The 13,662-nt window shown below is 60.8% G+C and overlaps 1 protein-coding gene across 1 annotated transcript in view; it reads left to right on the plus strand.

Annotated features, from left to right (window-relative positions):
- Window positions 1–13,662, plus strand: part of JARID2 (jumonji, AT rich interactive domain 2) — a 231,696-nt gene that overhangs the window by 210,966 nt on the left and 7,068 nt on the right. The window contains exons 9-18 of the mRNA XM_010848827.1: window positions 1–247; window positions 3,158–3,660; window positions 6,023–6,115; window positions 8,808–8,926; window positions 9,015–9,085; window positions 9,703–9,817; window positions 11,813–11,918; window positions 12,663–12,845; window positions 13,257–13,387; window positions 13,651–13,659. The exon at window positions 1–247 is cut by the window's left edge and continues 22 nt beyond it. Coding sequence (XP_010847129.1) covers window positions 1–247; window positions 3,158–3,660; window positions 6,023–6,115; window positions 8,808–8,926; window positions 9,015–9,085; window positions 9,703–9,817; window positions 11,813–11,918; window positions 12,663–12,845; window positions 13,257–13,387; window positions 13,651–13,659 — 1,577 coding nt within the window. The remainder of the gene's footprint in view (window positions 248–3,157; window positions 3,661–6,022; window positions 6,116–8,807; window positions 8,927–9,014; window positions 9,086–9,702; window positions 9,818–11,812; window positions 11,919–12,662; window positions 12,846–13,256; window positions 13,388–13,650; window positions 13,660–13,662) is intronic.

Genomic DNA, 13,662 nt, shown 5'->3' on the forward strand with positions numbered 1-13,662 from the left:
TTCCACGACCCGCTCGTCTACATCGAGTCGGTGCGCCCTCAGGTGGAGAAGTACGGCATGTGCAGGGTGATCCCGCCCCCGGACTGGCGGCCCGAGTGCAAGCTCAACGACGAGATGCGCTTCGTCACGCAGATCCAGCACATCCACAAGCTGGGCCGGCGCTGGGGCCCCAACGTGCAGCGGCTGGCCTGCATCAAGAAGCACCTCAGATCTCAGGGCATCACCATGGACGAGCTCCCGCTCATAGGTAAGGCCCGCGGTAAGGCACCAGCCTCCGGGTGCGTCAGGGCCCAGGGGAAGTCTGAGCCCTGCTTTCTGCAGGTCAGTGTGGTCCTATGCGGGGCCCCCGCCTCCACACACACACTCACACTCACTCACACCGGGCCACACCTGCTGGCCGCCTGGCTGAGTCCATAGTGGCGTCCAGAGAGGGGCAGGACCGCTGCACCGCGCCTTCGTCTGCCTGGGCTGCGTTAACCAAGTACTGCAGCTGGGGGCTTGACCTGCAGGGAGTCAGTTCTCTCGGTCTGGAGCTTGCAAGTGTGAGAGCAAGGTGCTGGCAGGGTTCATTTCTCCCGAGGCCTCTCTCCTTGCCTTGTGGACAGCCTTCCTTCTCCCGTGTCCCCACCTGCTCTTCTCCTCCACACACAGATTTCTAGTGTCCCTTCTCTTGTTAGAAGGACACCAGTCACATGGGGTCAGGGCCCACCCCGATGGCCTCATTTTACTGTAATCACCGCTTTAAGGACTGTCTCTAAACATGGCCACACTTAGGGCCTGCACACATGACTGTGGGTGGGGGCGCTTCAGCCTTTTGTCTCTCTCTCCCCTCTTCCTTCCTTGCCTCTCAGTTTTCCTGGTGGTAACCGGGTCCCGGTGGAGTCTAGCTCCTGGAACACTGTGGACCCAAGTGCAGGTACAGCTTTGCGCTGAAGCTGCACTCGCCTCAGTGACGGCTTTTGTGAACAGGCCGGCTGGCGTGGTGAGGCCCGGGCCCGGGCTGGGCACACGCACGGCCCTCCTGGAATCCCCGTCTCCCTCTTCCTCGGCGGGTCCTTGCACCTCCAGGATTAAGCCCCTCTATCGGAGTGAGCCGGTGCCATGGAGTGGTGAACTCACATACTTCTCTTGTGGCTCAGGACCCTGGATGGGAGCAGCGTGGGGCCTGCTTTTAGGTTGGAGCAGCCTTTTGCAGGCAGGGAGCAGAGGGGCCGATGTCAGTCATTTAGGTGTCGGGGTGGGCAGTAAGATAGGTTTCCTTGCACCATGGAGGTTTCGCTATTACTCTCAGCAGATGAGACTCACTTAAATTCAGAGAATGCTTGGTTTGTGGTCCGCTATCATGGATGTGATCGGAGGTGACAGGGGCTTGGGAACAGGCTGAGGTGTCGACGTCTCGGGAGTGTGGTGTGGGCTGCGTGGGAGACCCAGAACTGCAGTGGGGCAGTGGGTCTTCTGAACAGTCAGGGCATCAGGTGACGTCAAGAGGGCACCGATTTTCCGTTCAGAGTAGGTTTCCGGAACCTTGGTTCCCATGGCGCCAGAAGCCATCGTGAGACTGGGGGTGTGTTCACAGCATTGCTGTTGGCCTAGGTGTGAAGCCTCCGTGTGGGAGGGGAGCTGGCTGGCCTGCCACCCGCCTTGGGTCTCACTCTGCGCTCATCCTCCTCGCGGCGTGAGGGACTTAGTTTTGAAGGAAGTTTCTCAGAGTCCACAGACTGCTCCTTCTCTGGGAAGGGGGCGCTTTGTCCCGAAGCATCCTTGTGGTCCTGAGAGTGGGTTGATGAAACCGGAGAGGAGTAACACGATGCCTTGGCGAGGACTGGTCAGGTTTTCTGAGGCTTACAACAGTGACCTCCTTTCCAGCCAGTCTCTGGTCTGACCCACGTCCCCGTCCCCCTTGGCAGGTCCAGGAGTTGCCCCGACTGAGAGCAAGGCCTGCCGCGCATCTTGGAACCTTGGGCCTTAGGCCCTGACGGCCAAGGTCGGCGCAGGTCTCCTCCTTGATGTGGCCCCTGCTGGCCTCAACCAAGCAACCAGCCAGCGTCCCGCCTGGCACAGCAGATGGGCTCGGGGTGCCGCGCGCCCATCCCTGGCCGTGCTGGCCGGCTGGACTCCGTTTGCGCACAGCTGGCTGAGGTGATCCGATGCTGTTCTCAGGAGTCCCGCTGCTCTTCCTTTCCTTTATTTTATACAAAGGTGTCCCCATCTTCTAAAGGTAGAAGCACTCAATGTTTACTTTGCTCACCTAGCATTCTGTGGGGTGTTTATCTCCTAACGGCTGGTGGATGATTATTCTGGAACGTTTTTCGTTTTTATTGGTCCAAGGGTGATTGCTTTTGAGACAGTTCCCATTGAGACGCCGCTGGGCGGCTGTCGCACGTCTCTTGAGTTTTGTGCAGTCTCATGGCTCATGGTTTGTGCAGTCTGATTGAGAGACCAGTGAGAACCAGCCCACACACCTTTGGAGATGAGCAGGGCTCTGTGTGAGCAGCGATGGGAGGAGCTGAGGGGCGGACAGACTCCCGCCTGCCCTCAGGGGGGCCTTGCCCGCTGCCTGGACATCTTGGGGGCTGAAGGGAGGTTACTGTGCGTGTGTGCGTGCATGTGTGTGTGTGTGGTGGGGGAGCGTTGGGAGGGGAATTGGAACTGATGGCATGTGCTGGGTGGGTACAGTTTCCCATCCTACAGCCATTCCAGGTGATGCTGGGCTGCAGAGGTGGCCGAGGGCACGACGCAGGCTCTGCCAGCCTGGCAGGGAAGCCCTACTCCTTGAGCCGTCTCCCCGCCCCCTGGGGCGTGAGGGGGCGTGCATCTTGCCCGTGCTCCAGCCATGCTGGGTTCTCCCTCCCCAGGGACCGACTCTCCTTCCTTTCAGGCCTCTGCCTAAGTGCCCGCTCCTCGGGGCGCCCTGCCCAGGCCGCCCTCCTGTGTTGGTCGGACCTCGGCCTGTCCTGGTCTGTTCACCGTCCTAGCACTAAGATGGTCTCATCCTCGTCTCTATAGACTGGGTGGCCCTGTGCCGCTCTGACCCCTGGCCTGGTGGCCTCCCTGGCACGTGGTGGACGCTGGTGCCCGTGGGCTCTCGGGTGGCGAAGGCGGTCTTCACAGTGCACTTCACCCACTGTCGCTGTCTTTTATCCCCTCGCCGTCCCAGGAGGCTGTGAGCTCGACCTGGCCTGCTTTTTCCGGCTGATTAACGAGATGGGCGGTATGCAGCAGGTGACGGACCTCAAAAAATGGAACAAACTCGCAGACATGCTGCGCATCCCCAGAACCGCCCAGGACCGGCTGGCCAAGCTCCAGGAGGCTTACTGCCAGTACCTGCTCTCCTATGACTCCCTGTCCCCCGAGGAGCACCGGCGCCTGGAGAAGGAGGTGCTGATGGAGAAGGAGAGCCTGGAGCGGCGCAAGGGGCCCCTGGAGGGCCACACGGAGCAGGACTACCACCGCTTCCACCCGCTGCCCCGCTTCGAGCCCAAGAACGGGCTCATCAATGGCGTGGCCCACAGAAACGGCTTCCGCAGCAAGCTGAAGGAGGTGGGCCCCGCGCAGCTCAAGACGGGCCGGCGGCGACTCTTTGCTCAGGAAAAGGAGGTGGTGAAGGAGGAGGAGGAGGACAAGGGCATCCTCAGCGACTTCCACAAGTGTATATACAAGGTAGGGCCCGCGGGCCTGCCGTGCGGCCTCGCGTGCGCCTTGTGGGCCGTGGGGCCACCGAGACCCCTGACGGCCGGCCCTGGGCAAGTCCCTTGTAGAGCGCCACCCGCAGTCTGGGAGGAGTGAGCGTCTGCACCAGGCTGCTGGGCACCGAGCTCTGGCCCTGGTGTGGTGCTGAGTCGCTTCAGTCGTGCGTGACTTTGTGCAGCCCCGTAGACTATAGCCTGCCAGGCTCCTCTGTCCATGGGATTCTTCTCCAGGCAGGAATACTGGAGTGGGTTGCCTTGCTCTCCTCCAGGGGATCTTCCTGACCCGGGGATCAAACCTGGGGCTCTTACATTTCCTGCATTGGCAGGCAGGTTCTTTACCACTGTGCCACCTGGGAATCAGGCGTCATTAAATGTGTGTTTTTGTACACGGGTGCCCACATGCCAGGGACGCAACCTGGGAGGCACAACTCCTCTTTCCGGAGGCTGGGGCTGGGGCTTCTCGTACCCACAGGGACCAGGTCCCCTGCCGTTCCCAATCACTCCCCACGCCGCTCGGCACAGCTCTGCTGGTGCCTGTCTGTCCTGCGGATCTCCTGGGGAGAGGGCAGGGGCGGGTCCCTGCTTCTGCCCACACCGTGTACCCATCCAGATATTCCAAGACCCCCTCCTCCAGGGAGCAAGGGGGCATCTCGGTGTCTCCGTGCTTGGCAGCCTGGCTCTGTCCACAGAGGCTGGGCTCCCCTCTCTCTGGTCCTTCAGGGCAATTGGGCCCCAGGCCGGGAAGGGGCACAGGACCCCCAACCTTGATCGGTTCCCCAGGCTCTAGGAGGGCAGGGCCCCTGCGGAGGTTTTGGTGGCCGTGCCCACGCACTTGAGCCTTGCCACGTGCAGAAACGTGATTGGTGTCTGTGCTTCTGCCCTGATTCGGGCCGCTTTCCTCTGAGTCTGTGCTCGGAGGTCCCTCCCGGCCTCCCTCAGCGTCCTCGCCTCAGTTGGAGTCTCACCTCCTTTCTGGGGAGAGATGCTTGCTTGCCTGGAGCTTTCCCTGTGACTGGACCCAGGAAGGGTTGGGTTTGTGTAGACATGGCTGCAGGCTGGTGGCCATGGAGGCTGTGTGCACTGAGGGCCAGCTGGGAGCTCACGGCTCCGGGTGCTGAGCCCGCTTAGCGTCTGGCAGTTGACTGTTGGGTGCTGGCTGTCATCGTGTTGAATTACAGGCACTCTGCTTTAGTTGATAGAAAATCAGGCTCTTCCTAGTGGTTCCAACTTTATGTTGTGAGGGATGGCAGGTGAGAAGTTTGGACTTGTGCAGACGTTTCTCTGTTGGTTAGGAACCTCAGTTACAGAGCTGGTGATGAGATGAACAGGGTCTGTGAGATAACTGTGCCCACTGTCCCTCCAGAGGCAGCTCTGTTCATGGGGCTGCTCCAGCATGGCCTCGTTAGGGGCCCTGCCCCTCTGCCTCTGGCTCATCACCCTTGGTGCCATGTCCCAGCTCCGTTTTGCGCGAGGCCACATTCCCCAGGCAGCCTGAGAGCGCCTCGAGGGCAGAGACACTGTTTTGAGCACCGCTCCATCTACAGCCCCTCGAACTAGGCCTGGTACACAGTAGGTGCTCAAGAAGTACTCCGCAGTTAAGGGGTGAGCGTGCCTGGTCCGGGAGGAGGGGGGCCTGCCTGTGGGACGCACCACCGTTCATCCCGTTGAGCGTGTCGTTGGGAATGTTCCGGGGGCAGGGTGGCAGAGGTGGGCACGTTAGGTAATCTGAAGACCCTGCGGGCCCCCCCAGCAGGGGTGGGGGGCAGGGGCTCCCCGGGCGGGAGGAGGACTGGGTCCCTCTGGCCCCTACAGATCCCCAAGGCCAGGCTGCTCGTCTGCCCGGTTCTCAGGGGAGGACCCTCAGGGTGGGCGTCCAGAGCTGCCCAGGTTTCTCTCCCAGCGTCTCCGGTCCCGAGGCCCAGCCAGTGTCTGTCTTGATGTTGCTGGCTTGTCCCCCAACCACAGCCTTTGTCTTCCCATCTCCACGCTGTCCCCATTGCTCCAGGGACGTGGCTCTTCACTGGGGCTCCTGGGGCAGCTCGTCCCGTCTCCACGCTGTCCCCATTGCTCCAGGGACGTGGCTCTTCACTGGGGCGCCTGGGGCAGCTCGTCCTGCCGAGTTGTGGGGGTCAGGGGTGCGCTACCTCCTTTGTCCACACTGAGGGTCCTTCTCAGGGAATGTGGTCCCAGCTTCTCTGTTCCTGTCAGCTAGGGACATGGCCCCTGGTCACAGGGACACGCCACGCAGGGGCTCCTGATGGGGTGACCCTGCTTTGGGGTTCCGATACTGCTTTGTTTCTCGAGCTTGACTCTTGCTTTTGTTTCCTTTTCAGGGAAGGTCTGTTTCTTTAACGACTTTTTACCGAACAGCAAGAAATATCATGAACATGTGCTTCAGCAAGGAGCCCGCACCAGCTGAAATCGAGGTGCGTGAGCCCGGCCGCCCTCTCTCTGCCCAGAGCCGGGGTGGAGCCCCTGGGCCTCCGCCCCCTGGAGGCAGGCGGAGGGTCCCAAGTCCATCCTCTGGGTCCTGGGCGCGGCCAGAAGTTTCAGCTCAGGTTGACCGAAACTTGTTCCGGGCCAGAAAGGAGGCAGGGGAGTGAGCACGTCTCCGGGTCCTCCCTGCCCGCCCCGCTGGCCCCCTCTCACCCCGTCTCAGCCCGTCCTCCAGGTGCCTGTTAGGCAAGAGCGTGTGTGGAGTCCCTGGAAACCATGGTTGTGCTTTTCTCTCCTGTTTTTCATTTAACGGGATTGGCAGGCTGCCATTTTTGTGCTTCTGCCAACCCTGTGCCGAGGTGTGTGAGGCTGGGCAGGCGAGCGGGGCTGTGCCCGGCCAGTCGCCAGAGGGGCACTGGGGAGGAGGGCAGAGCCCGAGTCTGCCCCCGGGGCTCCCAGCTGCTGACGTAGGTGGGCCTGTCCAAGGGCGAGCCCCGACTCCTCTCCAGGTTCAGGGCGTGCTGGCTGAGCAGGAGGTGGTGTGGGCTGCCTTGGCTTTTCGCTGGCAGCAGGTTTCAGACCCCTTCTGTTCACGGTTGTAGGCTCCTCTTCTTGGCATAACCACGCTAACAGCAGCGGCCCTCGGCTCTGCTGTGACCAGGTGTCCTGGGAGTGGGGCTCAGGGACTGTCTGTCGATACGGCGCCCGGCCCGCCCCACCGTGTCCGTGCCGCGTGCTGCCCCGCCTCCGATGGTGGCCATTGGAAGTCCACAAGGCCCCGGCCTGGTGCTTGGGCCTGGGTTCAGTATTTGAAGAATTCAGTCAATATTTGATTTTGGCATCGTTGTCATTCCGTCTAGATCCCAGTTGTGCACTCTGGGCTGTATGTGTGCAGACCACACAGTGGCCTGACACTCGGCCCTGCCTTGGGCCCTGCCAGAGCCACGTCCCATCACCACAGCGCCAACGGGTCCTGACTCGGGGACATGTGTGGTCGTCACAGTGGCTTCTGCTGGGCTCGTGCTAGTTTTGGGAGAAGTGTCAGAGGAGAGGAGCATGACTCCTGGGGGTGGACATCTGAGCTAGAGAAAGAGGCCTTTGCTTTACAACATAGATCCTTGTCGGAGTCCCCGAAGGTGGAAGATTGTTACTGTCCACTGTCTCCTGCTGGGAAATTAATTCTGAGGGTCCTGGGGTCTTTTGTTTTTTAATTGGCGGATACTTGCTTTACAGTGTTGTGTCGGCTTCTGCCGTGCATCAGCATGAATCGCCATAGGTACCTGTATGTCCCCTCCCTCTTGGACATTCCTCCCTGAGTGTCTTGGTTTTGCTTTAATATTAATAGTTGTAGATTTGCTAAAATTGGAACCTTTAGTCTGTCTGGCTAACTTCTGGACCCTACGGAGGGGCTGAAGCCTCTGTTTGGCTGGTGGTCCCCAGCAGAAGGGGCTTCTGGATTCTACGAAGGGGCTGGAGCCTCTGCTTGGCCGGTGGTCCCCAGTAGAAGGGGCTTCTGGATCCTACAAAGGGGCTGGAGCCTCTGCTTGGGCGGTGGTCCCCAGCGGAAGGGGCCCCCGTGTAGTGCACGGTCCCCTTCTGCCCCCTCTGTCTCCCTTCACTCAGCACGCGTTGCTGTGAAACCCGGCAGACGGCCGACCTGACTGGCCTGGACCCGTCTCTGGCCCTTGGGGACCCGGAGCATTTAATGCTGTCCAGTTTGTTCTTGAGGTGGGGCCTCTGGCTGCCCCCAGGCTGGCCCCTTGCTGTATCGGCCGCACACGCAGAGGGGTGGGGCTGGCCCCGGGTGCTCCCTGGAGAGGCTCCAGGAAGCGGGCTTGGCCGCGGCGGGGAGGGCGATGCTGAGCTTCTGCACTAATGGTTGAAGACGGAACCCTCTCACCTGTTGTTAGCAGAGCCCGTCCCGACCCGCGTTTGCCCTGCAGTTGTTCAGGTCGTGCTCACCCTTCCCCTGTCTGTTTCATTGGCTGGGGTCACAGCCTGGGGAGCAGGGTGGTCACTTCCCTTGTTCGGTGCTGAGTAGCGTGTCTGCCCAGACGCCCGTCTCGGGGCACTGTGACCACACTTGCAGTGGGTGGGGGGCATCCCCCCTTCCTTCCCGAGTTGCTTTCTCCCTCCCCTTCACAGAATGATCCTTAATTGTGATGCACGGGTGACCTTCACCACCTGAGCCATTCTTAGGTCCAGTTCAGTGGCACCAGAATTCTTTGCACGTCGTTGAGTGACCCGCCCCACCACCCGTTTGCAGAACTTGTCCATCCTCCCAGACTGGAGGTCGGCTCCTGTGAATCATGAGTCCACGCAGCCCCTCCGTTCTCTTTTTCTGTCTGACTTTGTCCCAAGTGCCTTACGGGATGGAATCAGTACTTGTCCTCTGAGACTGGCTTCTCCACTTAGCGTCATGTCCGTAGGATTCGTGTGTTGTCACATGTCAGAATTTCCCTCTCTGAGGCCAAGTCGTATTCGGCAGACACTGTACCTTGTGTTTATCCGTCTGTCGGTCATAGACCTGGCCCCGTGACCGTGAGCGTGCGGTTACTGCCTGCAGCCCCGGCTGCCTGGCCTGGTGCCCGGCCGCCTGGGAGGCCACGGCCCGAGGTCGCAGGCCAAGGCGGGGCTCTGCAGCCCCGGGTGGCACGGTGCTGACGGCCCCTCTCCCTGCAGCAAGAGTACTGGAGGCTCGTGGAGGAGAAGGACTGCCACGTGGCCGTGCACTGCGGCAAGGTGGACACCAACACCCACGGCAGCGGCTTCCCGGTGGGAAAGTCGGAGCCGTTTTCAAGGTAGCGCTGGCTGCTCCTACCCGGGTCCTGGGGGCCAGACAGCGTCTCCCCGCGCCTGTCCGTGACCCCCCTGTGCTTTCCCCTGCAGACACGGATGGAACCTCACCGTCCTCCCCAATAACACAGGCTCCATCCTGCGTCACCTCGGTGCTGTGCCTGGTAAGCCGGCTGCGGGTTGGAGGGCTGGGGACCATGGTGCACAGGGTGTGAGAGAACTCAGGAATTGTTCGAGAAGGGAGGGGAGTCAGGGGTGTAGTTGGAGTCGATAAAAATGTGCAAAGGTAAATCAAATCACCGATCTGGAAGCTGGGGAGACGCTTCGTGTGGTCCGCTTTCCACCTGGGAACTTTCAGAGCTGACCTCTGACTCTCTGGGGCTCCTGCCTCACCCGGTAGGAGCGAAACCGAGCGTCCTGGGTGTTGGCGCACTGAGGGCCGTCCCCTGGCGGAGGGGCTGCTCCAGACCCGGGTCCCCTTCCTGTGTCCCGACAGCGCGCGTGCGGGCGGCGCCTGCGTCCTTAGCCTCGAGGCCCCGCGGGCCCCACTGTGGGTGTGTTCGCCTTCAGTCACTAGTTACGGTGTTTTCTCGCTATTGTTTGGTAACTGTGTCTGTGGTCTTGGTTCCTGTATAAGAAGCGGGAAGGAGCAAGTGCCTTCTCGTTGAGTCTCGCCTGGCTCTGACCCCATTTCCTTCTTTTTCTTGGGGAGGCGATGCGATGTCTGTTGCTGTCACCCTGACACACGGCTCCCCGTCCTTCCCTGTCCCCTCTCTTCCAGGAGTGACAATTCCCTGGCTGAATATCGGCATGGTCTTTTCTACCTCATGCTGGTCTCGAGACCAAAACCACCTCCCTTACATTGACTACTTACACACGGGTGCTGACTGCATTTGGTGAGTATGCCGGCCCGGGCCGCCGCCTCTCACTCACTGGTGGCGGACAGGCTTGTGTGAATTTGTCCTGTGCTCCCTGTCAGTCTGAGGAGCGCAGTTGGAAGTCGAGCTGGTGGAGAATGTTTTAGTTTGCTCCGGTGATGAGCACGGTCAAGCGTCTATTCCTGGCCATTGTCCGTTCCAGTTGCGGGCTAACACGGGGCTGTCCCTCTCTGAAGTTCCCCCTCGGGGTTGTTGACGGCCAGGAGTTCGTGTCATACTAGCGTCAAAAACGAGGAGCAGTGGAGCAGGAAGCTGGCCAGGCGTGGTGGCTGCATGGCCTCACAGAGCGGGCGTTTTCAGCGTCTCCCGGCCCACCCTCTGCATAGAGAGTGGTCTCCCGGAGGTGGAGTTCTGCCGCTGGGTATTAGGAGTTGGTCTGGTTCCCCGGTGTGATCCTTCACTGTCAGGCTCCCCAGTCCCGCTCCAAACTGGCTCTTCAGTGCCTTTGTTGACGGTGGCAGATGGGAAATCACTGCAGATAATCAGATGTCTTGTTGTCTGACGGGCTACCGGCATCGCATCCATCCCACACTTACTCAGTTTATTGTCCTAATGGGGTGATTAGCTCCTCTATTAAAGTTCTAGAGCCGATGTTCTCACTCCAAGGAGCCGGTGTCGGCAGTAGTCTCATCACGGCTCCCCCTGCCTTTGGGCCGCCTCGGGGCAACGGGCCCTCTGCTTGGTCTCCTGTGGTGGGGCCAGGGTCTCAGGCAGCCTGGAGGGTCGGGAGCCGGCTGCATGGACTCGGGTGGTGTGAGCCCCCTTGCCCTGTTCCCCACGAGAACCAGATCCTGGTCCTTCATCGGAAAGTGGGGCCACGTGGCCTCAGCCCTGCAGGGAGACAGGGAGAGAGGCCACGGCCCGCGTGCTGAGTGACTGCTAAGTGAGAGGCAGGGGAATGCAAGGCTCTGGGCTGCTGGGATACTGGCCCCTGGAACCTCTCTGCTGCAGGGAGAGGTTGCCGGAAAGGATCAGAGGACTTCAGGGTGTGATTTTTGTTAAAACGTGTGAGTGAGGTTAGAAACTCTGGACTTAAATCACAAATCAGCAATAGAATATGTTGGTGTTGAGACAACAAGCCTCTCTTGACTAGGTTCTCAGCAGCTAGTAGTGAGGACCCCCACCCCGTGGACCGCTCATCACTGGTGCCCTCCCAGCCCGGCCTAGGAGAGGTGGGGACAGGCAGCCTGAAGCCCCGCACGTAGCTGCAGGGAGGGCAGGGGGCAGTCAGGTATCCACTCTAGCCCATGGACGGCAGGGCTGGGAGTCCCAGAGCAGGGGGCCGGGAGGAGCCTGCCTGTGTGCAGACCACTGCCACCAGCGTCTCGAGAGCTGTAGGCGACAGGTGTGTCCTGCAGGGTCCTCGTGGGACCCGAGTGGTCACTCCCTTTCTCCTGCTTCGTGGCTCGCAGTGAGGGTCCTGGTTCTTCAGGCTGAGTTCAGGCTGCACCACCTCCCCTGGGATCCTCGGCCCCAGTCAGCGGGGGCCGTGTTGTCCGAGCCCCACCCTGCGTGGCCACTCCCTCTGCCCTGCACAGACCCTTGGTGTGGATTCCACGCTGAGCCCTGGTGCCGCCCCGTCCTTCTCCTACTGGAGAGAAGGGTCAGGTGCCAGCCCAGAGACAAGTCCCCGCTCGGGAGGCTCACGAGAGGCTGTCGAGCCTGCGGACGTGTCTGGATCTCATTTATAGGGGCTTTAAACATCTGGTTTTGGTCTGAAGGCTGCATGGCTCGGGCGTAGGTCAGACCCCCGTGCAGGTGGGCGTGTTCGTCATGGGGCGCAGGCGGCAGAGCTGCCCCAAGAGACCCAGGGCCACTGGGCACGTGCCCAGCTCCCCTCTGCAGCCGAGGCCAGTCTCCAGGCTGCTCTGGGCCCCTCTCGGGGAGCATGGAGGGTGGGCTCCCTGGGGAGGGGCCTTGTCAACAGCCTCCACCTGATTCCAAACCGCCCAGGTATTGCATTCCTGCTGAGGAGGAGCACAAGCTGGAGGACGTGGTGCACACTCTGCTGCAAGCCAACGGCACCCCCGGCCTGCAGATGCTCGAGAGCAACGTCATGGTAGGGCCGCAGGCGGGGACTGGGGGACCGCGCTGTGGTTTCATTTCCTCACCCCTGGGCTGACCTGCCCCATAGAACTAGAGGACCGTGAACATCCAATCCAGGGAGCCATCGTAAAGGAAACTCCTCTTTTATGGCAGCCCAACTAAAGCACGCTCCTCTCATTGCCCAGGATGTGGGGCTGCTGCACGTGGGGCCCTTCAACTCTGTTTTGGGGCCTGGTGGTTTTGTAAATGGCGACTGGGGTCGGGCCGGGCACCTGCAGTCTGGGCAGGATCGCTGAGGGCTGAGCGCAGAGGCGGCTGGCCCGGTTCTCAGAGCCTGTTGAGTCCTGGGGGATCTCTTAGAGTTGTGTTCTGACAGCCTGATCTCAGGTCTTCTCTGGCCTCTGCGGCCCTTGTCGGGGTCTCCTCTCTCCTGAGCCCACAGCCCCCGTGCGGGGTACACCAACCCCCGTCCACCCTGGCCGTGCGGCGGGGACCCCAATCACTGCTGCCACGCCCTTATCTGAGGCGTTGCTCCCGGGCCTGTATCAGTTTAGAATTTACTCTTCCTCCACTTAGGAGTCACGTCTCTTTTATTTTCTAAAAGAGAAACAGAGAATCTGTAATAGAGAACATACTCTGTGTGGGGAGCCCGTCTGGAGGGCCAGTGTGTTGGGCCGCTGCCGCAGGCGGTCCTCAGGGAAAGCGAGGCGGGGGCGGGCGGCCCTGCAGGCGGGCGGCTCAGCCCGCGTCTCCGCAGATCTCCCCGGAGGTGCTGTGCAGAGAGGGGATCAAGGTGCACAGGACGGTGCAGCAGAGTGGCCAGTTCGTCGTCTGCTTCCCGGGATCCTTCGTGTCCAAAGTCTGCTGTGGCTACAGCGTCTCCGAGACCGTGCACTTCGCCACCACCCAGTGGACGAGCATGGGCTTCGAGACGGCCAAGGTAGGCGGGTGGCCACTCCGCACGCGGCCTGCGTCCCCCAGCGGGGGTCTTGTTTGTAGATATGCTTTGATTTCTGACCGAGTCTGGGAACCCTAAGGCGGCTGAGAAGTTCTTCTGGGGAGGGAGAGTGGTTCGAGGCTTGTTAGCTTCCTGTAAGTTGCTGAGTTCTCTTACTCAGTCCTGGGCTGTCGCTTCAGAGGTGTGAAAGGCAAACCCTGCCTTTGGCTGGCAGAGGACGTGCGGTCTTCCTCCGGGGAGACATGATCATTATGTGGCTTTTGCATTGCTTTTCATCCAAATGGAATTTAGAATTTGAAAATTCAGATAGCACCACCTCCCCGGTAAAGGAAACCCTTGATAGCTGCCTAGAAATGAAAACCTGCCCTGAAGGGATGTGACTGCCCCTTCCAGGAGATGAAGCGTCGCCATATAGCTAAGCCATTCTCGATGGAGAAGTTACTCTACCAGATCGCACAAGCGGAAGCAAAAAAGGAAAACGGCCCCACTCTCAGTACCATCTCAGCCCTTCTGGACGAGCTCAGGTAACACGAGACAGTTCTAGGCCGGCCTGGCTAGGCCCGGCCAAGCATGGTTGGGGTGCTGCCCATCCTTTGTGGGAAAGCGCCGGCCTCCCGTTCCTGGGGCGCGGGTGGTGGCTCTTCTGCGCTTGGCCATGTGCCCTGCGGTCACAGCAGGCAGAGTGCGGCCGTCCAAGAGGCCTTGGGGCAGGTCTGGCCTTTTGACTTGGGTGCCCACCTGGGGACCCCAGCCCCTGTGGGCCCACTGACCCCGGGTGTCCTGGCAGGGATACGGAGCT

This window comes from Bison bison, unplaced genomic scaffold, assembly GCF_000754665.1.
Source record: "Bison bison bison isolate TAMUID 2011002044 unplaced genomic scaffold, Bison_UMD1.0 scf7180017864274, whole genome shotgun sequence".
Lineage (NCBI taxonomy): Eukaryota > Metazoa > Chordata > Mammalia > Artiodactyla > Bovidae > Bison > Bison bison.